General features: G+C 47.0%; 1 protein-coding gene across 2 annotated transcripts; it reads left to right on the plus strand.

Moving 5' to 3' along the window:
* The first annotated feature begins 11,121 nt into the window (after positions 1–11,121).
* On the plus strand, positions 11,122–24,143 carry LOC129070417 (1,25-dihydroxyvitamin D(3) 24-hydroxylase, mitochondrial). Of its 2 annotated transcripts, XM_054573359.1 has the most exons (11): positions 11,122–11,379; positions 11,607–11,797; positions 12,955–13,048; positions 14,907–15,003; positions 17,552–17,643; positions 18,271–18,382; positions 19,755–19,900; positions 22,003–22,169; positions 23,207–23,285; positions 23,745–23,942; positions 24,033–24,143. In XM_054573359.1, exons 1-11 carry the CDS (start codon positions 11,122–11,124, stop codon positions 24,141–24,143), a joined length of 1,545 nt encoding a protein of 514 aa, XP_054429334.1. The 2 variants fall into 2 exon arrangements, with proteins under 2 accessions (XP_054429334.1, XP_054429336.1); XM_054573361.1 differs by lacking the exon at positions 23,745–23,942.
* The last annotated feature ends 3,848 nt before the right edge of the window (positions 24,144–27,991 follow it).

Below are 27,991 nucleotides of genomic sequence, written 5' to 3' on the forward strand. Positions count from 1 at the left end.
AGATACTCGTAGTCGATACGCATTTATCACAATGCCATTTTTGAAATGTAGCAACATGAGGAAACATGCTGAAAAACAGATAAGATGCAAAATTACAGTGTCATTGTTAAAAAAAACTTGACTATACAGGATTGGGCAAAAGCAAGTTTACAGTTGTTCATAGGGAAAATAATACAAGAATAATAATACAAGAATAAACTGTGTTTTGTGTACTCACAACTGAAAACCTACTTTTGCCCCACTCCGTAAATATAGACAGATATACTTGGAAAACTATAGGAATGAAATGTACACAACATACACAAATGTCACTATATGACAATGACATTAATAGCTTGGTGTCAGGAGCAAAAGTTCACCTTTTCCTTCCATGTTCATAATTTTCTAAAGTTCTTGAAAGTGAACACATTAAATTTTGTACTTCTGTAATGTTAACAAATATGTAAATATGCAAGATGTAATGATCAGTTATAAAGCAGATACATTGTGATTCTAAATAGAATTTGAAAATTGACCCATAGATTATAGAGGAAGAAATATACAAAATAATTCTGAGTGGCTGTCACCAGGGAGTGACGTGAAATTCAATTATTTTTTCCTTATTGGTACTTTCTCAAGTTCCCTATAATGATTATGTATGACTTTACCAATTTGGGGGAAACTTCTTCTTTGAGACATGACTGTGCTATTACCCTTCTCAATCAAGAGAAAGTTAGATAGTTCTCATATTCCACCCATCACAGGAGCTCACCCATCAGAAGCAAAGGATTTAAATCTAAATAGCTTCCCAACGTCACTCTCCCAAGTTCCTGAGAAGAAACAAAAGCTCCCAGAGATATTAAACAGTTAACTACAATTCCTTAAAATTCTTCTTTAAAATTTCTGTAAATTTCATCTTTAATGCGATGAGCACAAATCTCATAAAACATGATTGCTATGAGAAATCACACTGATTTACTTAATCTGTAAATATGTTTGGGATAAGAAATTAAAACACTCAACCTGTAACTAAATATATATACTTTTTTATAATTAACCCAATATTAAAGAGAGATGTATAGAGATGGACACAGATATAAATAGATATTCTCTTGTTGGTAAGAAAGCTTCAGACTCACGGAGTCTTGTTTTTCCAATCCCCTGCTCAGAATAAAGGGTACCTTTAGCAGATTCATATCCCAACACAGAACAAAGCTTTATTCTTCCATAATCCCCAAGTTAAGAGTGAGCTTCTTTTGTGTAGAGAATGTAAATTAAAGCAGATCATTCAAGTGTTGTTCTTCTATTTAAGTTCTAAGTTAGAAAGGAGGCTCAGAGAAGTAACAGTACTAAGTGTGAATAGAATACAGCTAGAGTAAATTCTGTGTGGGTGAAAACTGGAAGAAGAGAAGCTGAGGCTATAACATTAGCACTAGGTGAGGAACTCAAACCAGATGGAATCTTGTAGGTGAACCAGAGTGGGCAGGGCTTGGAAGTCCCAGGAGCCAATTGGCACTTTATTATTCAGACAAAAGGGATGCATTGGAGACTAGAGGGAAAAAGTGACCTTGGTGAAGTAAATGATCCCTGGGACCTTGGGAAAGAGCAAGCACCAGCCCCAACTAATTCTCCCGCATTGCAGCATGAAGAGCGGGGGCCACCACGGGAGGTCTGAGGGGGCTCAGGGATGTCAGGACGGACCTTGCGTGACGCAGTCTCAGTGGAGGACTTCCTGTGCCTGCCCTGCCACGCAGAGCGTTGCAGACATTACAGGACTTTGTATGTCCTGTCTGGGTTACATGAATTACTCTCACCCTACGCTTATCTGTAAGTACTTTCACTTTAGCTTACGCTGTGATGGGTTCAGATTAATGACTATGATTGTAGGGGTCCTTCTCTGAAGATCTTAATTCTAAAGGAGTCATCTTCTGCGGGACGTGCTACAACGCAGTTCTACTTAAAACGTAGGGCAAGAAAGAAGTTGAATCCTAAGGTATATTTTATTTAACAGTTCTCTACTTCATACCTGAAAGGAAGATGCTTTGTGTCCGAGTTTACAATACTGAAAACAATCCATGATTAAATAATAGATTTATTTTTGAATTACAAAAGTGATTCCTTTTTTTTTTTTTTTTTTTTTTGGTATGTGTATAATACTTCAATACATTTTTCTTTTTAAAACAATTCTATTGTTTCTTTTTTCTCCTGGGTGGTATGATTGCAGGTGATTCTGTTGGCTTATTTTAAATGTTGTTGCATTTCCTAACTGCCAGGGATGAGCTGCTAAAAGCTTCAATGCTTTCTCGAATCCCATGTAAATAAACCTTTCTCTAAAACCAGGGGTTACGTAAATAATGAGTATTTGATAGTACAAACATTACCCACCTGGTGCTCTAGGTCAAGTGCCCTTCAGACCAGAAGGGAGATGCCTGCGGGCCCCCACATGCAAAGATAACATTGTTCTCCATTTTAAAAAACTTCCAAAAGCAAAACAAGAACGTTTGGCTGAGATCATTTTAAAGAAAAATGCTTATTCATTACAAATCCACCTCCCTTTAGTTATTTCCTCTCACTCAGCTCCCTGAGACGTGAGCAGTAGACTCACCGGGGAAGAGATCGGTGGGCTCACTGGTATCTATCCGCACACCCCATTTATTCCGAATGACAATCAGGGTGGCCGCTGTAAACAATCTGGGTCTTAAGTTCAGATGCCCAAAGAGTTATGTTCACTCAGCTGTTTGAGGAATAAAAACGCCCAAGCAGTTTGAGTGTTAAGAATTCGGAAGCAAGACTGCTATTCAAAATCCTGCTGGTATTTGAACGCTGCCTGCCTCCCCTGACCGTGGGTGACGGCGTCCTGCAGCGTCGGGGCTGACGGTGCTTGAACGCGGGTGGGGGGTGGGGGGGCTTCTGCTTCGGAGCCCTTCCACATCCCAAGCCTGGTCATCCGCCAAGCCTCTGCCGAAGGCCAGGAAGATTCCGGGATGGATTAGGATAGCCACGGTCAGTCGATGCTGCTTACAGCCAGAAGAATCAAAATTGCTACCCAGTCCAGAAGTTCGATCTCCCCTAGGTCTGCAGAGGGGTGCGCCGTTGGGAACGGTGAGGCCATCGGGACCCTCACTTCGTTTCTCCTCTCTGCTCAGCTGCATCGATGTTCTTTAGGTCTGAAAACCTCCTCCTTCTTCTACCACTTCAGGTTTTGGGGGGTTTTTTTTGGAGGTGGGGGGGGGGGAATAGCCTCCCTCTAACTTCTTATCAGGACACCAGTTTATATTGCTGAGTAGGCTCTTCCTCAAACCCCAAATCCATGCTTGGAAGTAAACATCACTGGGTCAATTTCGGCCACCCCCACCCCTGACTCATCTCTAGCCAGAATCTGTCGCCATGCTGTGCCATCGTGCCTACCAACGGCCTAGGTCTGTGGGATGAGGGAGCAAAGCCATTTCCGCCCAATGGGTAGAGATGTCCCCTCCACAGACAGGGCAAACACCGCCAAAGAAGTTGGCTTTATCCAATATGCCATTGTCACCTAGAATGATTGTTTTTCCCCTGGGACCTTCCTGCTCTGCCAAAGGGAAACCCAGATAACTTCTCTGTCTTTTCACATCTACCTCCAGTTTTTTCCCACTTCCCTCTTGTTCTTTTAACACCACAGTCAATGCATATTCACTCCTTTCTGTTTTTCTAGAGGTTCCGTGAGTGACAGGGTCCCCTTGAGGCATGTCTGCTGCCTTTAACATCGGGTGTTGAGCACTCACGTACCTTTTTGTCTTTCGGCATGGAGTTCCTTGAGCCGTGACTCTGACAAGCCCTGCCCGCTCTGCACAGCACCTGTGGCCGCTGCCCGGTGTCCGCAGGCACCTCTCTGTGTTTCACAGGACGCTTAGTCCGCAGACGCCGGAACGTTCATCAGTAAATAAAATCGTAGAGGGTAGTCACTTTGGAAGTTGGGCTTGGTCCTCTGTGCCTTCTTTTCATTTTCCTCATTAAAATATCCTGGTTCATTTTACCTGATCTGGGTAGGGGGGAGGGGGGAAGATGGGTCTATTTATATCTCCTGGGCCGTAGACATTAAGGCAGCAGAGGAACATAAAAGAATATTATAGTTGGGTATAAAAAGGAGAATTGCTTGATACTAATACAAGGAGTTCTCAAGTATTTGAATTTAACATCCCAGCAAATAATGAATGAGATAGTATCATGAGAGAGTTGCCAACTTATTTTGCTAAAGTAAGATATAAAACCAGAGACTAAGTTGAAAATCAACAATGTCAAAGGAAAGGTTTTACTATGAATAAAAAGAAAAGAAAAGAGCAGCAACAGAAAAAAATAATAATAATCCTTCCCAACAAGGTAGTGCTGATAAACTTGAGCCAACTTCTGAGAATCCAGGTCACTGGACATTCCCGCAACCCTTGCCAGCAAACCTGCTTTTGGAATCCACTCTGGGACACAGTCAATCTTCCCAGAACACGACGTTTAAACAGAGGCTGAAGATAACACCGCGTCATTATAATTCTTCTTTCCTACAACCCAGGGTTCCTACAGAAGCAGGGCATCCTCTCCCACCTGAATGTGGGGCCCTCCCGTGCCAGGAAGTTGTAGCCAGGAACAGAACTCAGCCCTCCGCTGAGGACTCCTACAACCACGCATGATCTTGGTAACGTTCTCCTTTCACCCACGTGGAAGAGGGGGAGAGGTGATATCCCTTATCCACAGCCACACGGGCTGACAAATTCTGGAACTGGTCCCAGACATCTGAGGCCCCCGTCTACTTTCCAAATCATTACTTTTCTCCATTCACATTCAAACAAGGATTGGGCAACCAAGAGACACACACATTGGCAAGTTAGAGAAAAGTTATTGTATGAAACGGCTCGTTTTCTTTTTGACTCGAGACTTGAGACTTTGACAAATGTTCATAGCCCTGTTGCCTGAGTCGTGGTAGTCATTTTGCTAAAGAACAATGTCTCTGAGTCACTTGGACTTCACATGCAAAAGAACACACGAGGAGCTTCATTGGGGACTGAAGGGTTTTGAAATCAAGTCACAAGCTGGGGCATGAGGATAACGTACTTATTTATGTTGGCAAGACGGACCAATTGTGTTATATAAGTAAAAGTGAATGGCCTGACACCCCCCCCCCCCCGCCAGGGCTGCTCCCGCTGAAAGCATTATGGCCTCGTCGATCACAAGTCTTCAGAACAGGGCAGGGCTATTTATCTCAAGGATAAAAACAAGTGCCTCCATCAGCTTGTCTTCAGCTGCTTCGCAACGTCGGCATTTAAATCTCCTCCTCCGTTCACAGGCTGCCCTGGCCTTGGGCAGGTGGGGTTCTCCATTGAGTTCAACAGCAGAGGCTTTTCTGCCCCTGACAACGCTCCTGACCTTCTGTGGATGCCCCAAATTCCCTTACCAAAGACTAAAGGTCTCTTCTCGAGTGTTCTTCTTTTAGAAATGGTTCCTTGGCCCATTCCATGGATATTGACAAACTCCTGGGTACCCATTTCCATTCTTCCTGGGGTTTGCTCGCGGGGACTCTGCAGGTCCTCCCCCCAGCTCCCGAGAGGTGGCAACCCCGATGAAGCGCGTGCGTGGAGGCTCCTGGGTAAGCTCTGGCAAACTCTTCGGAGCTCGGCCACGCTTCCTCCAAGTCCGCAGTCATCCTGTGATACGCCAAGGCAGGCCCTTGACTTACGGGAGCAAAACAGAATGTCCTCTGGGTCCAATGTAATTAGCAATAATGATTCTGTCATGGAATTTCCCCGGTTTCACCCTGATGAATTAGCCAAGTTATATCATGCAAGAAAACACAGAATAGGTATCCATGTGATTATGTAATTTTAAATGTTAATTATGAAACATATATGGGAACAAAGGAATTTTTCCAAATCAAAGGGGTTTGCTTTTTTTTTTCCCATTAGCCAGGTTAACTTGACTCTATATCTTCCAAAATTATTATTAATAATAATAAGAGCTAATGCTCCCTGAGTATTTACCATGGAGCAAATACTGTTCAAAATATTCACTCATTTAATGCATTCTTTCCCTTTTCATGTGGGGATACTCTGTTACTTTAAAGAGGGCACGTCTTTGCCTTACAAACCTCCGTTTTCCCAGATATTGTGAAGAAAGAAAAACTGAAATAAAGTGTTCCTTTACATATAAGGTTTGCAATGAAACACATCTTTTTCCAGGAACCTTATCAAATTGAATTTAATTTCTGTTACTATGCAATATATTGCTGACAAACATTTATTCAGCACCTCAGCTGATCTGAGCATAGTTACAGGTATAAGAATAAGAGCAGAGAACAAGACAGATGGTCCTCCTGCCCTTGGGGGGCTGACACCCTGAAGTAAGTGGGAATTCAAGTTCCAAGATTTTAGCTATAAAGCATTATTATAACTATGACATTATAATAATATACAAGAGCAACAATTATTATTCCCATTTCATAGATTAGGACAAGGTGAACTGACTTGGTCAGAGTGGAAATAGGTAGCAGGGTAGATGCTCCCTCAGGTCTGACTTAAAATCTGTAAAAAACAGGTTTTCTCCTATAAAATGTAAAACACTTACCTCATAGTAGTATCGTGTGGAGAGAGAGCGTGAAATGTCTGGCACACACGCAGCAGCTCCTCAATAAACTATAATTTATAGTGATAGTAAAATGACTCACGGACTTGAGCACGCACATTGCAGTTTTCTTCTCCTTCAAGGTGGGGCACCTCTTAATGATGAACCTTTTTAAAAGTTCCCCTTGTGTCACCGCATTTTAGAGGATGTAAAATACATTTTTCCATAATTCGGCTTTAACTTTTTAATACCAAAAGGACTGAACTCTGCTCAGAAATCATCAAGCATGTGCAGGAGCCAAAGAGATGTTTGCAAAGACAATGGTTAATTGTGCTTTCACTTGCTATTTTAAGTATTTATCTTAACCTTGCTGACGTAGGTGTAGTAACCCCCAATCTTATGAATCAGGGAACTAGGCTCAGAGAGGTTAAATAACTTGCCCACAGCCATACATACAGCTTGTGAGTGGAGAAGCCATGGCTTCAAGTCAAGCTATTGAAACCAAAACCGTCATTTTTGTGGTATAGAATTGCTTCCGATATGACACACAAGTAAAGCGCACCAGGATCTATGACAACTTCTTCCTCGTAAAACAGAGACTGTATCGATACTGATCTTTCTCCTTGCATTTGGGAATGAGGAAATAATCAATTATCAACTGGCCATTATTTGATTTCTTGGGTGCTGGCTCAGGTGAACAGCACGGTATCGCGTGCTCTGGAAGAAGCAAAAACAAGAGGCCACATCCAGAATTTCAAAGAGGTTTTTGTCTAATTAGAGAGCCCAAGGCTCGTGAAATAGAAGTAATGACCTTTATTTTTTGGCAGCCCGATTCCTGTGGTTCTTAATAACAGCAATGTGACATTTGAGAGCCTTTACTCTATGCCAGGGACTTTCAATGCTTTGTCATCTCAGAAAAACCCTCCTGGGTGGGTACTGCCACCGTCACTGCTTTGATATGAGGAAGCTGGGGCCATAGGTAGCTGAGCAGTGGCAACCTCACCGGCATTTCTTTGCTGATCTTCCTTTGGCTTCATCCAATTATACAGTTTCCTGGGTCAAAATTGCAATACTAAGATGAATGCAAGATATAATAATTGAGACATCTAAGTTGCTTCTCTTGGATATAGTTTGCAAAAACCAAGGCATACGATACAGTGATGCTATGAAGCCACATTGATTGAGCACTTCACTGCATGTGTGTTATTCCCACGGCAACCCCGTGAAATAGGCTACTGTTAGTGCTCCTATCTCCATGAATTACTGGGAGGTTGGTTCCAACACTGTCCATTCGACACATGTGGAAAGTGGGTCTCTAAGTTTCCACAATCAGAGAGCCTGTCTAGGACTCACACCCAAGTTTAGCCAAAGCTTTGACGCACAAAACTCTATTACTATTTGAGACATTTGAAAGAGTTTTGTGTTTTGCAGCCCAGAGAAACCAGCCATTGGCCTTCTAAGGGCTCCTCCACCCCGCCCTCGTCACACACGTAAATGTACACACACTTTGTCATCTGTGGTCACTTGGTGTGACTGCAGGAGTATAATTATCCGTTCAGGACTGGGTGAGATTTCCCAGAACCAAACAGAGGACCTGGGCCTGTGTCCGTAATGATCCCGGGCACTTCTGAGACACTTCAAGGTCTCTCATTAGTAATTCCCAGCAGGAACCCTGTCAGGATGACTCACAGAGACTAAGTCATGAGCCAGGGAACCCGCCAAGTGAGCAACAGCCAGTCCTGGGTCTGGGCTTCATTTTGAATTTAGCTGCACCTCCTCAAGGATCAGAGTGTGATGATCAATGGAATTTCAAAGAACCAGTCCTGCTTTCCTCCACATTCCATGTGAACAATTAGGGGAGGCTTTCTCCACTGGATGTGAGAAACCAATTTCCCTGAAATAGGAATTTTCTTACTGGCTATCAGGAGTAAATGACTGCCTGCTCTTCCAAGTGTCTGCCTGGTGTTCATAAAGCAACATGGTACTCGGCTCATATGAAAACCCAGCAAGTCTGAAAGCATTTTTCTTTCTTCCTGAGCATACCTGCAGAGAGAGAAAGAAAAGAAAGAACAAGGTTGTGTGTGGGGGGTGGGGGGGAGTGATAACATATCTGGCATAACAATAGGAGGTATGATTTATTGAGCATTTGCTATGTGCCAGAAACAAACCCACAGTAGGTAGCTAAACGGATCTTCTGTTTGGGACTATTCATTTTTTTCTTTTATTTTTTTAAAATTACCATTAGCCCATAAAACAGCATTTTCATCACAGAGACTCACACATACTGATTCCCCCCCCCCCACCAGTTTGAAGATTTTCCTATTTAAGGAATATTTCCAGCATTCTGAGGTAGTCTTGGTTTAAGAAAAGGTGATGTAATATAGCATGATATATACGGATGAGTATATTAAGGTTAGAATTAGAAAATCTGGGTCTGAATCCTTCATGAGCCAATGGTAGCGTCCACGACATTGGGCAAATTATTTAATTCTCTAAGTTTCAGTTCTATTTATTCATTTATATTTGTTGTCATTGGAGTGAACTAAATGGGAAAATTTGGGTAAAATGTCTAGCTTAATGGCCGGTTTATCATAAGCCCTAGAAAGCTTTCTTTTGTGTACTGTGTAACATGTTACACAAGATATAGTGTGTAGTACATATACAGGGGGTGGGCAAAAGTAGGTTTACAGTTGTTCTACAAAAGACAATAGAAAAATAAGACAAGAACAAACTGTTTCGTGTACTCACAACTGTAAATCTATACATCCCTGTGGTATATAATCTTTAGTATATGCTGCATAATATGTGCTATATAGTGTATAAATAGGTACCTACACAAGTAGATATAGTACATTATGTGTAAACTGAATTGATACATAATGTATAGGTGTTATTTTTTATTAACATGAACAGTCATTCACCTCTCAGGACAAATCTGAAACGCGAGCGTTCAAGCTCAAGCTGGACCGCAGGAGATTTCCCAGCAACAAGCTAACAGCCAGCGGACAGTGACCTTACCGGGGAGCACTCGGCCAGCGCCAGGGTCAAAACACAGCCGAGAGGCTGAAGGGCAGGGAGAACCAACAGCGAGCGTCCTGGCTCCTCCATGGCTGCCGGAGCTCTGCGTTGGACCGAAATGAAAGCGTAGGAGCCACTTTCAAATTATCAATGAAAATCTCCAGTTCTCTTCCTGAATTAGTAAAGAAAGTTCTTCTCTTGCCAACCACGATGACTCTAGAAAAAGTGTGTGTGTGCGTGCGCGCGCGCGCCTACACCTGCCCAGGACAAACTGCAGGGGTGGGTGGGGATGGTGGGAGGTCGCAGGTGCCTCTCCTTTGCACAAGGTGTACAAAAAAAAGGGAGGAGGATGGGCGTGAAGGAGGTAGGCCCGGTTTTCACGGCGCGTTTCCTCCCTGGCTAAGAGGTAACGACTAGGTCGAGAGCTGGATAGGTACTACGTTGTGCGCGCTTTACTTGCATTGATTCATGAAGCCTTAATAACAACCAAAACGGAACAGCCAGGCAGGGAACTTCTGCAAATTCAACTGGCTCTCCGAGCCCAAGACCCAAAGGTGAAATGAGATGCTGAGTTTCAGCCCTTCCCGACCTTGGGAGGCGCAGAAAGCCAACCTCCCTCCAGAAAGAGTTCCGTCCAGGCGGACAGGAACCTGCTCCCGGGAGGCGCGCGGGCTCTCGGGCCCCGACGGGCGCCGGCAGCCTCCCCGGGTCCGCACTCGGAGACCTCGCCCGCCCGGCAGCGCGATTGTGCAAGCGCGGAGCTGCCGCCCCGGCCGCCACTGCCGCCTCTGCCCGCCGCGGGAGGGCCGGGAGGCGTGCTCGGCGCACACCCGGTGAACTCGCGGCAAGGCGTCCCTCCCCGGGGCGTTATCACCGGGGTGGAGTCCGCCCGCGCTCCCGCCCGGAGAGCAGCGCACCGGTCACCCGAGGCGCGGGCGCCCTCGCTCACCTCGCTGACTCCATCCTATTTCCAGACCCCCGCCCCCGCCCCGCCTCGGGTCCCGCGTCGTTCCCGGCCGGGCAAGCCAGGACCCACTCCGCCCCACTCAGAGTGCTCATTGGCCACCCAGGGCCTGCCCTGTCTCCATAAATACTTGGTCCCAGGGCATGGATCATGGAGAGGGCCAGGAGGAAACAGCAGCTCCCGTGGCATCTCTTCTACCCTCCACTGGATAGAAGACATCACCACTTGACGTCCCCACTTCGCGGCAGGCCTGGTAGTCAGACTTGCAGACCCACAGGCAGACCCACATCCCTTCCCTTCGTCTTCCAAGAGGCACCCGACTCCCGGCTGCCCTTCTCCAGCCCCTGTGGCCGGCGCTCAGCGGGCACCCGCGCCCTGAGGCTGCGGCACAGTACTACGCAGAGCATCCTCACCGAGGTCATTTCTGTCCCTCTTCCGCCTTCTTCATCACACCTGCTGGTCCTCTTTGCGTCTCTTTCCCAGAATCGTCACGCCCCCAAACCCAGCCGGCACCACTTGAGCAACCTCGCTCTTCTCGGTCCCCGCGCGTCCCTACGCGCCCGATCTCCCCGGCAGCTATGAGCTCTCGCCTCAGCAAGAGCAGCTCCCTGGTCGCCTTCTTACAGCAGCTGCGCAGCCTCGGGCAGCCCCCCAGACCCATGACATCGACGGCGTGCGCGCCCCCTCGGCCGCGCGAGGTGCCCCTGTGCCCGCTGGCGGAACGTGGCGAGGCACAGAACGCGGCAGCCTTGCCCGGCCCCACCAACTGGCCACTGCTGGGCAGCCTCCTGGAGATTCTCTGGAAAGGGGGGCTCAAGAAACAGCACGATACGCTGGTAAATGTCTCGTCGCGCCCCAATTCCCTCTCCCTTCCCTGCCCTGCGCTCCAAATCCTCCCCGAGGCGCGCGGCCCGGGCGCGCGGGGGGCTCGGGGTATCCCCGCCGGGGCGGTCCCGGTCCCGGTCCCGGTCCCGGGCGGGGGAAGGAGGCGGGAGGAGGGAGAAGCACCCCGGGGACTGCCAGGGATGCGCGCTGACTCTGCGCTGTGCCCGGCCCGCTGCAGGCGGAGTACCACAAGAAGTATGGCAAGATTTTCCGGATGAAGTTGGGTTCCTTCGACTCAGTGCACCTGGGCTCGCCCTGCCTGCTGGAAGCCTTGTACCGCACGGAGAGCGCGTACCCCCAGCGGCTGGAGATCAAACCCTGGAAGGCCTATCGCGACTATCGCCAGGAGGGCTACGGGCTGCTCATCTTGTGAGTCCGGGCGGCAGAATGGGGGCCGGCGGGATGGGGACCGGCGGCTGCGCCTCAGGCGCTTGGAAACTGGGAAGAGATGCCCTGGGGTTGGACGCTTCTTACTCCGGGGACGCGGAAGCCCCTGACCCGATGCAATCGTGCCTTCCTGCAGACACCTGAGTGGGCGGAGGGACAGCTCTACTGTGAATCCGCCTAACACCTGCGTTCTCTCTGGCACCTGGGTAGGGCCATGCACGTCCAACAAAGACATGCCAAAAAATGTTACACTAATTGTGGCAAGAGGAGGTTCGGAAGTCAGCGAGCCAGGCAAACGTGCTACAAGCACCACCACCACCACCACCACCAACAAAAAATCATCCCTTAAAATTCTCTGTAACCCCCTCTTAGAAGCTCAAACGCCAGAAATGAACTTTCTTTCTGGAGGGGATTGAAGGCTGGGATGAGGTGGGGTGTCTAATTTGCATTTTAGATACATAAATGCCTTCATGTGATGTGATTTCTGTGCTTTTTAATTGTTACCATTTAACAAGATAGCACTTTTTTACCCCCCCCCCCAAATTTAATGCCTAAAAGCTATATTTGTAGGAGATAATGTCTGGAATTTAAAATCATAGCAGTTCGGGGTGCATCACGAGCTGTGTGGTCCGCTACGGGGCAAGTGCAAGAGGGTGGCTGAGGGGAGCAGGCTTTTCCCAGCCCCTGGGAATCTCTGGCTGTGGGTTATTATTTGGAGACAATGGGAAAATTCCAAATTTGAGGTGTTTTGTAAATGTGGCTTTCAGGAGGTTGAAAGATTTTTCCTCTAACAGACCTGGGTTTCCGGTGGCCGGGGCGGGGGGCAGGGGGGTCTTCAGGTGCCTGCTCTCCTTGCTGGGAAACAAGGCATCTGGCCTCCCTGCTCAGACCCAGCAAGGACACCTCAACAGCCCTCGACCCAAAGTACCTGTACATCACCTTTCTGTGGCTGAGAGGAAAGGTACTTTCTCATCCTATCGTCAAACCAGCCCCCAGCATTCCAGTGCTTTTAATTTCTGGCGATTTCTTGGTCCTATTCCCAGTGTCCATTGACGATAGAGTTCTCACAAGCTGCAGAGCTGGAGGGGATCTCTGCTTCTTTTCAGTTGGCTCTAAGTCGATTTCTGCTTCTCTCCCAGGGAAGGAAAAGACTGGCAGAGGGTCCGGAATGCCTTTCAAAAGAAACTCATGAAACCCGTGGAAATTATGAAGTTGGACAACAAAATCAATGAGGTTTGCAGGCTGGGGCCCGCTTTCCCGGTTCTGTTGCGGAGGGAGCAAGGGTTAGGGTCACAGCTACAATGTGCAGAATGTAAAGTGGGTACTTTGGATGGTTCGGGGTCTTCACTTTCTCCTCATTCCTCTCCACACTGTCCTCCCCCACCTCCAAAGTCCTTATTCCACCTTTAAAATACCACCGTGAGGGAGCAGTTACACGCACAGACTTCGGTGTTCCACAGTCTTGGATTTGGACATCAGCCTTCCACTCTGTGTAGTCTCACGAAACCATTCCACTTCCCTAAGCCTCAGTTTCCCAGTCTATAAAATGGGAGCAGCACTTCTCACTCCACGGGTTTGCCGTGATGATGAGACGAGATCGTGCTTATGAAGTTCTTTGGCTGTGATATTTGACCTGGGTTTTGCAGGATGAGGAGTCTACAAGCCGCAGAAGGTAGAGAAAGGAATGTAGGCAGAGAGAACAGCCTGCTGAAAACATGGAGACGGTGTGTCTCGATGTGTTTAGAGAAAATATAGTCAGAATGGGACTTTTCTGAAAAGATGCTGGACAGAAGGCAGGTCTTGCCAATGTTTTTGTGCCACGCGAAGGTATTTAGACACATCCTTTAGCCAACAGGGGGCCAAAGGGCAAGCGATTTAAGCATAGAGTAATCTCTTTGGACTCCTATTCACTCTGGGTGTTTATTTTGAACCGAACTGGGACCCGCATAAGATTGTACAGGTAAAAGATCGCAAACTCAGAAGCTTTCAGGGCCCAGGTAATTAATGTAAAGGTATAAGGTAGGCCCTGTAGGGGTCTCAGGCAAGAACAGCGCATGTCCTTTCTAGAGGTGACAGCTGCCCCAGTTTCAGGAAATGGCTGTCCCATGGGAATGCAAATACGGTATCACTGGATCCTCTCATTTCTTCTTCTTCTTCTTCTTCTTTTATTATTATTATTCTGAACAAGTAGAGGAAAGTCTCTGTGTTCATGTGACATCTCAGAATTTTTGATGGTAACTCATTCAAAGTACTTCTGAATGTACTAGGCGGGCAAACGAAGCATCATAGGTCACGTGGGTGGGCCCTGGAGTGATGCTGGCTTTGCTCCCAGACCCAGTGTGGCCGCTTCTCAGCTCTGTGTCAAGGGCCAGTGCCTGAGCCTCTCTCTGCACCTCAGTTTTCTCATCTGTTACCTAGGAAATGGAAGAAATGACAGTACTTTCTCCCTCACCAGGGTGTTGTGAAGATCAGCTGAGAAAATACCCTTTGTGAGGTGCCTGGTACTCTAGAGCCTCATTAAAGGAGAGGCCTTTGTCATCTAAAACCCTGATTTTGGAAACTGGCATCAGACGGCCTTACATAACGTGTCCAAGGTCACAGAGCTATTTAGCGAGGGAGCTGCGTCCAGCATGTGCAGATTTTCTGGCTCCTTGTCCAACACGCTGAACACAAGACCAGTCGGCAAAGAGACGTTTGCTTGCCCAGATGTGGACGCGGCAAACCTCAGGGCAGTTACGGCACCATGGGCCCTGAGATGCCGTGCCAGCAGGGACACTCGACTGAGTTCTCCTTTGTGGTCTGTTCCCCATTTGGATGAGAAGAAATGTTTTCCTTTCTTTAAATTTAGATCAAAGGCTGAAACTTAAGCGTGGGGGTGGCTGCAGGGAAAGCTGAGGAAATACCCAGGGGCAAGGTGGTTAGGGCCTCAGGTGCTCTCCCAAGGATCATGCATAATTAATGTTGCTTCCAACAGAACGACCTTCCGGCCAGTGAATGTATCCCAGGTAGCAAAACCCGGAGTTAGCTCACTGAGCTCTAAGTGTGTTCCCTCAAAGACTAAACTGTGCTTTTGTGGCTTCTTTCTTTCAAGGTCTTGGCTGATTTCATGGGTAGAATGGATGAACTGTGTAACGAGAGAGGCCACATTGAAGACCTATACAGTGAACTGAACAAATGGTCATTTGAAAGTAAGTCATCTTCACGCTCTCATTCATTCGACTTTGCAAGTGAGGCTGAAACATGGCTCTGTGGACAACTTGACAACTCTTGTGTAATCATATACTGTTCTGACTAGGAAAGGCCCTAGCAGCCATTCCAATGCTTTCAGGCCCTGAAGCTATGCTTGCTTTGCACTCTGGGTTGTTTGTGTAGTCATTCAACAAACACTCTTTGAACAGCTGCTACATGCCGAGCACTAAGCTAGGGACACCGCAGTGAGCAAAACAGGCAACACTCTTGCTCACATGGAGCTTGGGTTCTAGTAGGAGTGATTGTTGACAAGTAAACACATTGATTTTAGAGAAGGAGGAAAGGGGAGAGAGAGAGAAAAACATTGATTGAGAGAGAAACATCGATTGGTTGTCTCCTGCACTCACTGGTCTATGGGACAACGGTCCAACCAACTGGTCCACCGGCCGGGACCACATTTTAATATATACTCTGCCAAGGGGTAAGGGGTTCAAGAAAGAACATGGGTGCCTAGATGAGGTGACTCTGCTTTGATACAGAGACATCTGAGGTGAAACCTAAAGGAAAGGGAGGTGCCAGCCACAAGGGTACCTGTGGGAATGTTGTCCCCGAGAGCGGGGACAGGAAGTACAAACGCCCTGGGACAGAAGCGTGAGCACGCCTTTGAGAAACTCTGAGGATGCTGGTGTGCATGGACGGGACGGGGAAGGGGAGCTGGGGAAGACCGGGGCCTGTAGGTCCCACAAGAACTTTTATTTTATTTTTATTTTTTTAAAGATTTTATTTATTTATTTTAGACAGAGGAAGGGAGGAAGAAAGAGAGGGAGAGAAACATCAGTGTGTGGTTGCTTCTCGCAGGCGCCCTACTGGGGACCTGATCTGGCCAGCAACCCAGGCGTGTGCCCTGACTGGGAATCGAACCAGCAACCCTTTGGTTCATAGGCCAATGCTCAGTCCACTGAGCCACACCAGCCAGGGGCAAGAACTTTTCGTTTGAGTCAAATGGAGAGCCACAGAGGCTTTGAAACAGAAGGGGGCACGATCACTTTCTTCAAGGATCAGCCGGGATATAAGAAGCAGATCACCGCTCATTGGGGGTGCAGGCAAGGGAGCAAGGCCAGCTCAATAAACAAAGCAGGGTCAAGGCCATGGGCCCATCGGAGAGGCATGCCCCAGCTGAGCTTGGCTCGGGGGTGCGTCGCGGAGGTGGGCCATCTCAGCAAGGGCCTGGCGCATGAGTGGGAGTTCGCCAGGAGCAAGTGAGGAAGGAGGAGCGGTCCAGGCAGAGGCGCAGAGACAACGGTGAAGGGACAGAGAGGCATTTGGAATGACTGGGGCGCAGCCTGCAAGGGAGGGCAAGGGCGGAGGGTGGGAGGAAGGCAGCAGCCAGCCTCATAAATCCATATAAACCAGGAGTTGGGCTGTGCGCCTGGGAGCACCTGGGAGGGACGGTAAGTGCTTTCGGCAGGAGGGTGGCGTGGTTTCCCGTGCTACAAGGGTCACTCTGGTGCTGACACTAGGGGCTGGGCGTGGCGCCCCAAGATGGTAGCCTGTGTCCTGGCCTGTCTCCTCCATCAGGTCAGCCTCACGTTAAAGTTATAGACCAGTCATCTTGGCCCACGAGAGGGCTCCATGCAAACAAGAGAGCCACGAAAGGTGTGAAGGGGTGAAGAAGGCTGAAGAGAGGCGATGATTATAGAGGAGAAGCGAAGTGTGTGTTTTGGAAGTTATCCACTGTCAATACCCAAATTAAGGAGTATCGAATGCATTTCTTTGTAAGTCAAGGAAAATCTGACTCAGGCAGTTTAAAAATTATTGTCTAGCATTCCAGGAAGTCCACAGGAAGGCCGTCCGCGTCCGCGGCTGGCGCTCAGCGATGTCACTGGGGAGCCAAGTCCGCGCACTGTCTGTTCTCGCGCATCCAGCCTTAGTGTGCTGGCTTGTTGTAAAATGGCTGCTGCCCCTCCTGGCTTCACCGCTGCATTTTGGGCGAAAACAAGAAGAAAAGAGGGTACAGGTCCCACTTTATCTAGAGAGCAAAGAAAGTATATCCTTTTGGTCCCACTGGCCGGATGGACTTGGGTCATGACGCTGCTCTGGAGGCTCTGGGAAGTCAGGGAACAGGCTTGTCGCCAGAGTCTCTCAGATCCATCCTGATTGATTGCCAGATACACAGACACCCTAAATAAAATCATTGTTGTCTTAGGGGAGAAACGAGGCCGAAGGAGTATTGGGTAGGCCATTCACAGTGTCTGCTGCGCCTGATGTCAATGATAAACTCTGACTACCACAAGGCAGGACAGGAGTGACTCATCCACATTTGGAAAGGGCTACATTTGCACAGTGGCTTTTCTGACCAGGAGGAGCTGCAGGGGATGGGTCGCTGGACCTGGAGATAATTTCTAGGAAGAGCGATCGGGGTCTCAGACTCTTCACTCCTCCTTTGTCCTTTGAAAATACTCCACGTCTATGAGAGGTGGAATCGAGCTTTTAGTCGCCAGCTAATCAGAGTCCAGATTGTGCTGACAGCGTTATGTCCATTAACAGGCATCTGCCTTGTGCTCTACGAGAAGAGATTTGGGCTCCTTCGGAAGGATGCAGGGGATGAAGCGTTGGAATTCATCAAGGCCATCAAAACGGTGAGCGTTCCCCCGGGGAGAGAGCGGTTTCCCTGACCACGCATCCTCGCATCCTAGGGTTTCCCCATGAGCGGCGTGCACACCTATCTTATGACAATAGTTAGTGTTCGTTTTAGTGTGTGCTCTGTATCGTCATGAATGCACGTGCACATATGGACATATAACAAAGCAGCACTTTAAATCACTGGGCAAATTTAAAGTAGGAAGTTCAGTTAAAGGTCACTTGATTAAATTACAGCCTTCAAAAGCCTGAAAATTTTCAGATTTTACATTTTTGAATCATTTAGGTCGTATGTGGATCTAGTAGGTGCTGTGCAGCTGGCATAGGAGTGGCTGAAGTTTGGAAATTCAAGTGAAGAGAAAATTTATAGTTTTCCTCTTTTCCTTTTTAAGATGTAGGTTATAAGAGCACTTTTTAAATTAAACCTGACTAAAAAAATCATCCCCAAGATGATTCTGAGTATGCTCCTGGCAGGTGGGGTGGGTACGGCTTCCAGGCCCCGTGCCGAGGGGCGCCTTCGAATCCCACCCTCAGCAAGCACAGGCGGCCATGATCAGAGCCCCCCCGGCCCAGGGGGAGGCTGCCGGGGAGAGAGGCGGGGTGACGAGGCGCTGTGTTCTCGACAGATGATGAGCACATTCGGGAGGATGATGGTCACCCCCGTGGAGCTGCACAAGAGCCTCAACACTAAGGTCTGGCAGGCCCACACGCTGGCCTGGGACACCATTTTCAAGTCAGGTAACGTGGCCACACACCCAGCCTCGCTGTCCCCAGAGCTGCTGCCCGGAGGTCTGAAAGGGTCTCCTTGGCCGGGCCGCCTTGATCCGAGGATGGAGTTGTTCCTCCTGATTCCTTTGGGCTTTGCAAACACGAGTTCAGGGGTCGCCCTGGTGTAGACAAATCCTGAGGAAAAGGCAGGAGGAGGCATTGTGTTGGGTTGGGGAACCAGGAGTGGTGAGAAGCAGGAGCTTTGGGGTCAGAGATACCTGGACTCAAGGCGCCGGTCTGTTACGGGTGAGGCGGTTGGCCAAATGTGCTATCTTCTTTTCATCCTCAGTTGTCTTATCTCTACAATGGGCTAACAACAACGACAACAATAATAGTAGCACCTACCTCGATGCAACTGTTTCTAGGTCTAACAGAGACAATGCCAAAGCCTGGCATATGACAATATCTCAATGCATCAGAGCTATTTCTGCTACATTGTGATAGGGCTATTTGATGATAAGTATTGTTCTGTGATAATATATTACACATATTTAAACACACACACTGATTTACCTGCCACCAGAAAACCTAGGTTAGATCTTTTAGCCCCAAGTAACAGAACTGAGGCACAAAGAAGTTAAGTAACTTTCTTAACATTACACACCAGACGATGCAAAGCCAAGATTTGAAGCCAAGCAGAAAGGCCCTCGAAGCCCAGGCTCCAATGGCTGTACCATTTATTGTCATCATTTTTATTGCCACCATCCCCACTATTATTGTTCTGGTGGTGGCTCACATCATGGATTGAAATGATATCCCTAGAATGTACTTTACAGATATTAGAAATTTTTACGATTATTGTCAACATTCATGGGCACTGCACACGTGTGTGTGTGTGTGTGTGTGTGTGTGTACACGTGCACCTAGATTTGGGAGCCACACTCTGTATTAGTGTGTCTGCCCGTATCAGTGACCATAGACACCCGGATCTGGGTCCAGGTTCTGATTCTGAGAGCAGACCCAGGTCCCACCTTTGTCTCATCATGAACCCCTCCCAGCTCTGCCCTCTCCCTAGTTGGGACGCGTCCTACAGATCAGCAGCACCAGCATGACCTGGGAACTTGTTAGAAATGTAGGCTCCCGGGCCCGCGCCAGACCCTCAATTCAGACTCTGCATTGTTAGAAGATGCCCAGGTGACTGTCACACACGTTGACATTTGAGAGGCCCCACTCCTGTGGGGGCACCCATCCATCCTCGACGGCCCAAGTAGGCAGTGGAGCTCATCTAACAGCGTCCCTGTCCCTGTCCCATGCTGTAAAGATTTCCCCTTAGCTTCCCTTTCATCCTTTTCCTCATCCTAATGTTCAGCTGACTTCCTCTCCCTTTTCTGTTCTCCAATAGTCAAATCTTGTATCAACCAGCGGCTAGAGAAGCATTCAGAGCAGCCCAGCATGGACTTCCTCTGTGACATTTACCACCGCAATCAGCTTTCAAAGAAAGAACTCTACGCAGCTGTCACCGAGCTCCAGCTGGCCGCGGTAGAGACGGTAAGCGGGGGGCCTGGCCCTTGCTTGGCCAACAGGTAGCCTGTGGCCTCTTTTTCGTGATGAATTTTAAGGAGCCACTAAACTCATTCCTTCCACAAGGCTGGAGCGCGAGCTTAGCACAGTTAAGAAGCCCCACACTTGGCGCTATGGGCGACCCAATGCACAGGCTTTGAGCTCACACAGGACTGGAGAAAAATTCTCCTTGTGACGCCGGCCCCTAGTGCAACACTCCAGAGCAGAGTCTAAGTGCTGTGACAGATGAACACTGCTACCGGCATTCAGGAGCAGTAGACTTCCACACCACGCAACCGGTGATCTAGATTTTTACAACGTAGATCGATACTTTAGGTGCTTGTGCATGTTACCTCCCTGGGGCTGTCCATTAATTATCAAAATGTTGAAATACTCTCTGGAGAACCAGCAAATGTGGTCAGAGCTGAGAAGGGAGAAGCGGATGGGCCGCGTTCACCAGGAGCCTTAGTGAGACACTTGGCTTTTATCACACTTGCGATGGAAAGCTCTTGGAGTGTTTTAAGCAAGAGGCAACTTGATCGGATGGATGCTGTGTAAAGCGGGCTCTGGCTGGTGGACGGAGAGTGGATGTAGCGGAGAGAGAGCGCGACCGGGAGGTCAGGCCAGGACGTTTGGTGCCCATGAGGTTTTGCAGGCCACTCCCCCTCGGCTCAGCCCTGGCCGTGACCCTGACCGGCAGGCCGTCCTACAGCGCTTTGGTGAAGGCTACAGTTTTATCTGCCTTTTGGAAACCCTATTTGGTCTTTGTGGTGACGGACCCACTGATAGGGTGAAATCTGTTTCTTTTTTAGTCCTGGCTATTCTGAAAGTCTCATTTGGAAAAATCAGAGAAATTTGAAAGTCTGTCTACTTTGGCGGCTCCTCCCTCTTCCTGTTTTGTAAATTAGACTCTTGCACTAATGACTTGGGCAGTTTATTTGCAGCTGAGGCTGCCAGTCCTCTGATATGAAGAAGCCTGCCTTAGGGGACGGCTTCTTCCAAAAACAATAAACGCCACTGGCTCCAAAGCGCCTTGCACTTTGCTCATTTATGTGACTGGCGCATGGCACTTGGCTAAAGCGTCTTCCTGTCCACAGAGAAAGGACACAAGGACCATTTTTATAGGACTATTTGGTTTAAATTAGCTTAAAAAAAGAAAGGGCCTAAAAAACAAATACTTCTGACTACCAGTGGTGAATATTTGAAGCTAAAAGCTACCCTTGGCTGTTTCCGCCAATATTTTTTCTCTTCTTGTTGCCTTTGGAAAGGAAGTTGAGGGTGCCACTTAAAAGGCCACGAGCCTTTGTCAGAAACTGGGCTGGTACCTTGCAACATTCAACTCAGCGCTAGAATTTCTTATTTTGGTGCTGGCAGCCTCCTTCGAGGGCTCTTTGCATGTGGCTGAAACCCTGAGTATAGATAATGCCTTTATAGTTTTGTGGTAACTTTTTAGGGTGTGGCAGGAAAAAAAAAACTCTTCTTTTAAATTCCAGCAATGCAGTTTCTTGGGTGTTTGCACTGTAGAAAAATGTTTTTAATCTTTTATAGCAACACTCCTAGGATCTCTGTTCCTCTCTCCCCACTCAATTAAGTAATTCTCGAATTAAACGCTTTTCCTTTTGAGATAACTATAGAGTCAGCTGCAGGACTAAAGACAATGGAGAGGGGCCCCTGGAGTCCTCCCTCCAGCCCCGCCCCCCTTGGAACCACCTCCCTTAGCGATGAGTGTTATCTCCGCCCCAACATTGACCTCGATCCAGTCCACCCACCTCGCTTTTGTTCCACCAGTTTTCCATGCACTCCTTTGCGTTCAAACCATTTCTGTATGAATATTTTAAGTGTCCTATTGTGGCAAATTATTCACAGGATTCTATTTTGATTCCCTGAATAAACAAAGTATCCTTCATTTGACTGTTCATACATTGTAATCACTTAGGGACAAACAGGGACATGAGAAAAAACATCAGTGTTTGTTGTTGTTTTTTTTTTCCTGCAGAGCAAGGTGGACGGCCTGGCCTTGGCTTCAGCCCAGACGGGCTTTTAGGCAGTTTCTTCGCAGAAACTCAAGTTTGTGTCCCTTGCTTTTTCAGACAGCAAACAGCTTAATGTGGATTCTCTACAATTTATCCCGCAATCCCCATGTGCAACAAAAGCTTCTTAAGGAAATTCAGAGCGTATTGCCTGAGAATCAGATGCCACGGGCCCAGGATTTGAGGAATATGCCATATTTAAAGGCCTGTCTGAAAGAATCCATGAGGTGAGCACACGTGCCTGAGCCAGGGAGTTAGAACGCTGTCCTCTTAGGGACGCAAGGAGGCGTCCCTCCAAAGACCGCCCCCACGACTGACTGTTACACATTTATCAAAAGGAAAAAAGACAAGGGAAAAGAAAACAGAACCTCAGGGCCATATTCCACTTCTATTGACATTCATTTCCTAAATCATTTGGGCAAATTCTCTTACATCTTGGAAAGTTAGCGGCGTCCTTTTACATTGGTACCAATACTCTAACGAACGCTGTAAGCACTGATCAGGGTTCTGGGCAGGACTAAAGGATCTGAGACGGAAGCCCAGCCAGGGGACCACCTTATCATGTGATAAGACATAGGTATCTTTTATTTTGAGGCTCCAGGAGAAAATGCTCTTTGAAAATTTTTTTCAAAGAATTTTCTGGAAAACAAAACTCACACCATCTTAGGATGGAAAGGAAATATCTTTAACTGCATTAAAGGTAGATAAGAGAAACCGAGGATAAATGTCAAGATTCAGGGTGAAACCTGGCCAGGGCAACTCAAACTGAAAGTCACCTGGTTCAATACCCAGTCAGGGCACACACCTAGGCTGCAGGTTCGGTCCCCAGCTGGGGCACATGTGAAAGGCAACTGGCCGACATTCCTCTCTTATACTGATGTTCCTCTCCCTCTCATCCTCCAGCCCTTCCCCTCTCTCTAAAAATTAAAAATAAAAATAAATTTCAAAAAAATTCATGGCGAAGCATGAGAAACATACACATTTGAAGTCTAGAATGAAACGGGAAAGCCACTACAGATAGCTCCTAAGCAGGCTCTAACTGCGGGATTTTGCCAACCCAATAAAATAAGGAATACAAATAAGAGGTGTAAATATTGGGAAGAAAGAGACAGAACTTCTTTGTGAAGAACGGTGATGAGGTTCCCCTTTTGAGTTATGAACTTATGCACCAATTAGTTACTTAACCAGAATCTGCGTTCCCATCAGCACTTGGGCTAGAACTTGGTCCGTACCTACCGTTACATCTTAAGTTTTGGTTTTTCAGACTTACCCCAAGCGTGCCATTTACAACTAGGACTCTTGACAAGGCTACGGTTCTGGGTGAATATGCTTTACCCAAAGGAGTAAGTAGAATTTGTGCTTTTTGTACCTCACAGAGCTTTGACAGACACATGTTCCAATAGGCGTCCAATTCCCCTAAAAATGTTTATAGGGGAAACATTCATTTTGTAAATATGTAGGTTGTGGTGCATAGCTGACATGCAGCATCATATAGCATCAGGAATGACAGCTCTGGGGACAGACCTGGATTCGGGTATGGACTTCACTGAACCTCGCCTTTCTGTAAAATGGGGTTAATAGTAAAATCTCCCACATGGGGTTGTTGTGAGAATGCGCTACAAAAATGTAACGTCCTTTCCCTATTTAGTACCTGGTGCATTCCAAGCCCTCCATACCTTCAGGCGAGCATCATTATTATACATTGGTGGGTGACTCCTACACTTGTAAGATGCTCACTTTTGTAAGTTGCGCCCCTCAAACATCCTCTGCTTCCTTTAAATGCCACATTTGTGTGTTTTCAGACAGTGTTGATGCTAAATACCCAGGTGTTGGGGTCCAATGAAGAGAATTTCAAAGATTCGAGTCAATTTCAACCAGAACGATGGCTTCAAGAGAAAAAGAAGATCAATCCTTTTGCACACCTTCCGTTTGGCATTGGGAAGAGAATGTGCATCGGCCGCCGGCTCGCTGAGCTCCAGCTGCACTTGGCTCTCTGCTGGGTAAGACCCTGACTGGTTTTCTGCACTTGCGTTTGGTGCTTTTCTCCAAGGCAGGAGAAGATTGGCTAATCCTTCTTTTATGTGTTCCAGATTGTCCGCAAATATGACATCGTGGCCACAGACCACAAGCCGGTGGAGATGCTGCACTTGGGCATCCTGGTGCCCAGCCGGGAACTGCCCATTGCCTTCTGCCAGCGGTGAGAGGCCGCAGGTGCGCACCTGGACACTGGGCATGACAAAGGGTGAGCCAGCCCAGAAGTCAGCCAGGGCTGGGCCTTGATCCCTGCTCACCACTGATTCTCTGGGTCACCGTGAGTGGTCACTCAACCGTTTGCCCCCTTTTTTTAATTTGTAAAATGGGGAGCAAAGTCTTACTATCCAGAAAGCTGATACAAGTACTAAAGACTCAGCCCAGAGCCCGGCATTGACTATAAGTGCTCAATAAATGCAAGCTGCTGCTAATAGCTTTTGCACACAAATATCACGGCTGGATACACTCTTTCTGTAACGCACCAGTTGGTGACTATTTTAGGCTTTTCAGGCCTCCGGTCTCTCTCATAGCCATTCCACTCTGCCTTGTAGCTTGAAAGCGGCCTCGGGCAATTCGTCAAGAAGTAGGTGTGATTGTTACATGAGTTTTCTATGGCTGCGGTAACAAACCACTGAAACTCAGGTGCAGTGGCACAAATGCATTCTGTTACAGTTCCATAGGGCAGGGGTCCGGCGTGGCTCTCACCAGGCTCACGATCATGGTGTCGGCAGGCGGCGTTTCTTTCTGGAGGCTCCCAGGGGCCCTCTCTCCCCGGGCCAACCTGGGCCGTTGGCAGTTTAGTCGCTTGTGGTTGCAGGACGGAGGCCGCCATGTCCTTGCTGTGAAGCGCTGCGCGCGGCTCCCTCGAGTCCCCTGCCTTTCTGGGTTCATGCCTCCTCCTCCTTCTCCATCTCTGTCGCCAGCAGAGCTCAGCCGCCCTCCAGGCTTTACGTCTCTGCTCCTCCTCCTGTCGTATCTCTCTGACAGGCTATTTTATTCAGGATACTCCCCCCACCTCAAGTTCCACAACCTTAAGCACATCTGAAATCTCCTTTTGCCATGTAAAGTAACATAGTCACAGGTTCCAGGACTTCAGGCATGGACAATTGTTGAGGGCCATTATTCTGCCTTCCAAAGCTGCGTTCTAATAAAGTTTTATTTATAAAAACAGGTGGTAGGCCCTGTTTGGCCCCAGGGCCTGGCTTTCCAGAGCCCTGGACGCTAAGTGCATGTATCTACCAGCCTGTATTAAATACACTGAAATACTTTCCCTGCATTCACTATTAAAGTGGTAAAAAGTTAGCCTGAGAAGCTTCTACTACCATCTGTGGAAATATGCCATTTCCAACGTACGGCTTTATAGAATTCCATGTCAGTGTTCAAAATCAGTTTTAATCATTCTACGTTTTCAACAGAATCTTCTAAAATTTGCCTAGAATTAGTTGCTGTTTGCTAACCACGAATTAAGGGGCATTTGCTGATAAGTGGTTATTTAAGGAAATATGCAGTTACGGATGAAATTTCTGAACGAGGCCTAAATGAATTCGTCCCCAAGTGTCTGGTCCCATGAGGCAATTTGTTACATGCTGAGCATCCCAACAGCACTGGATCAAGCAGAATGATGAAGGAGTTCTGGCCACATTTTGAAACTCCCTGTCTTTAGCAAGACGTATGAACATCCAACGCGCAAACCACACCTTTGGCAAGAGCCCAGGGCAATTTTTGGTTTAGCTGTTTTTTTTTTTTTTTTTTTTTTTGGCTAATAATCCCTCATTTAATTACACTTCTTTGATGTATAATTGGAATATACTTTATTTTCCAGATTTTTTTTTTTAAATACCAAGACCTGGAACAGAGAGTTGTCTTCTCCTACAAGAACATCCCATGGCTTCTGCGTGACTCCAAAGCAAACTCCAAACGCCGAGCGTGAAACAACCCACAAAGGACATTAAGGCCCAGTGTTTATATTCTCTCTCCTGTACAATTGTTCCAGGAGCTGTACTGCCTATTGATGGTGGTACCTAAGATAGTATCTGACTCAGGGAAGTGGATTGAGTGTTGGAATACAGGTCAAGTGCTGGCTTACGCTTGGCCGATGTCAGCACCATCCTGATGTACACAGAATTGCCCATGATCTGGTTTCCTCCCGCATTTCCCATGACATGATAGAAAGCCTGGGCGCTTGTCAGCTGAAAGTCTCTAGACATTTCTGCCCCTGCCCTGCCAAATTCGCCACTTGAATCTTTCCTGCTGCAGAGTAAGCTTACAGAATCACAATAAAAACCTACTAGAGCCAAATTGTCTGGGGCTCGGGGTACTATTGACCATCCATTTTGTGTAACTGCTTAGTGTAACATTTGGAAAACTATTTCCTCAATAACATAAGCAAAGGCCAAATGTCCCTATGCCGCTGGCCTTTGAAATAGGAGCATCGCTGGGAAATTAGAGAATGCCTCTCTTTTAAGAAGTACTTTAACGAAGTCAAAACCTCTTATGTAAGAATACCTTAAGGAGTTACTGTGGTAGCGTTTGGTTAGAGGATCCTGAAATTCTTTACTTAGTCAATGTATTCCCTCTATGGCCTCAAGGAGTTGGGTCAGCACTTTTAAACTGTACTTGCAGTCATTTTTAAAAATAGATGGTATTTCATTTAGGATCTGTGGTTTGAGGCAATGTTATAAAGTTCAGCTAGAGCTTAAAAATATTTAGTGACCTCCCATGTCTTAATTTCCCCATCTGTAGAATGGGACAGTAGCAAAGTGTATGTACCCTATAGATTAATCATACCTGGGGGAGGCAAAAGGAGGTTTACAGTTGCTCAAATAAATAATTAATAAATAATAATACAAGAATAAGCTCTGTATTTCGCATACTCTCAACTGTAAGCCTCTTTCTGCCCACCCCTAGGTATAACCATTCTTATGTGATTTGAACTCTTTGGGCAAATATAATTTCCTAAGTGGGAAATGCATAGAGATTTATGCAATACTTATAAAACTTTTTTTTAAAATTGTGTTTACATATGGTTTTTTTACACATATTTTTACTACCACTTTTCTTAAAAGCATACTACATATTTCTGTAATTTGATAAAGATTTCCCTTGTTAGGTTATATTTTTAGAATATTTCAGGAGTATACGTTTATATCTTTATATTTGAATACATATGTACAGATTGTTAAAATAGGTATATGCTTTCTCCTTGCTATGAAATTATTTTTAGAATTATAAATTCATACGTTTTCAGAATTCATCTGTGTCTCTTTGTTGAATTCTCTGAAATAAGAATAAAGGTTTTAAAACTTGAGAGATGTTTCTCTTCATCGCCCTTGTTGCAACAAAATTTTAAAATTTAAACTTTGTCTTACTAGAAAAACTCTCATGTGTCCATTTCCCAAGCTCTGTAACACCAAATCTACCTTCCTGAAAATCTGGACTCCACTAGCAGTTGTATGGAAACATGATCATTCGAAGAGCAAATAAGTTTCTTTTTCTCACCCCCTTCTTAAATACAGAGTTCAGCACAAATAAGGCCCCTTTTTTATTACAAAATCTTTTATTACAAATCATAAGCATGTCGTTCTGTAACATAATAATGTCACCCTCAAACACACCCTATACATTTTAGGTGAAAGGTTCGAATTAAAACTGTAACTTACGCTGCCCATAGAGTTACCCTGCCAACCGCACTCCGCAGGGTATTTGTTCCTTGCGCCAGACCCCCTGTTTGTCAAGTCCATCACACCCCCACCAGCGGGGCCGCGGCAGAAACCCCAGTGCGTCTCCCTCTTGCTTCCCTCCAGCCTCTTCCTCATACACTTGCATGTTGGTCTTCTCAAGACCCAAACCCCATCATGTCTCTTTCCTGCTTCTGTGCTTCCCATGGCTCTTCAGAAGGCCATTGTCCCCAGCTGGACCTCGGTGTGCTGCAAGGGATGGCCCCACTGAGCCGCTGGCCCCCGCCCGCATCGGCCTCCCCGTGGATGCCCCGGACTCTGCCCCCGGCTCCTGCCAGCTC

This window comes from Pteronotus mesoamericanus, unplaced genomic scaffold (assembly GCF_021234165.1).
Source record: "Pteronotus mesoamericanus isolate MK-2021 breed Mesoamerican mustached bat unplaced genomic scaffold, CSHL_Meso_final contig_25, whole genome shotgun sequence".
In the NCBI taxonomy this organism is placed as follows: domain Eukaryota; kingdom Metazoa; phylum Chordata; class Mammalia; order Chiroptera; family Mormoopidae; genus Pteronotus; species Pteronotus mesoamericanus.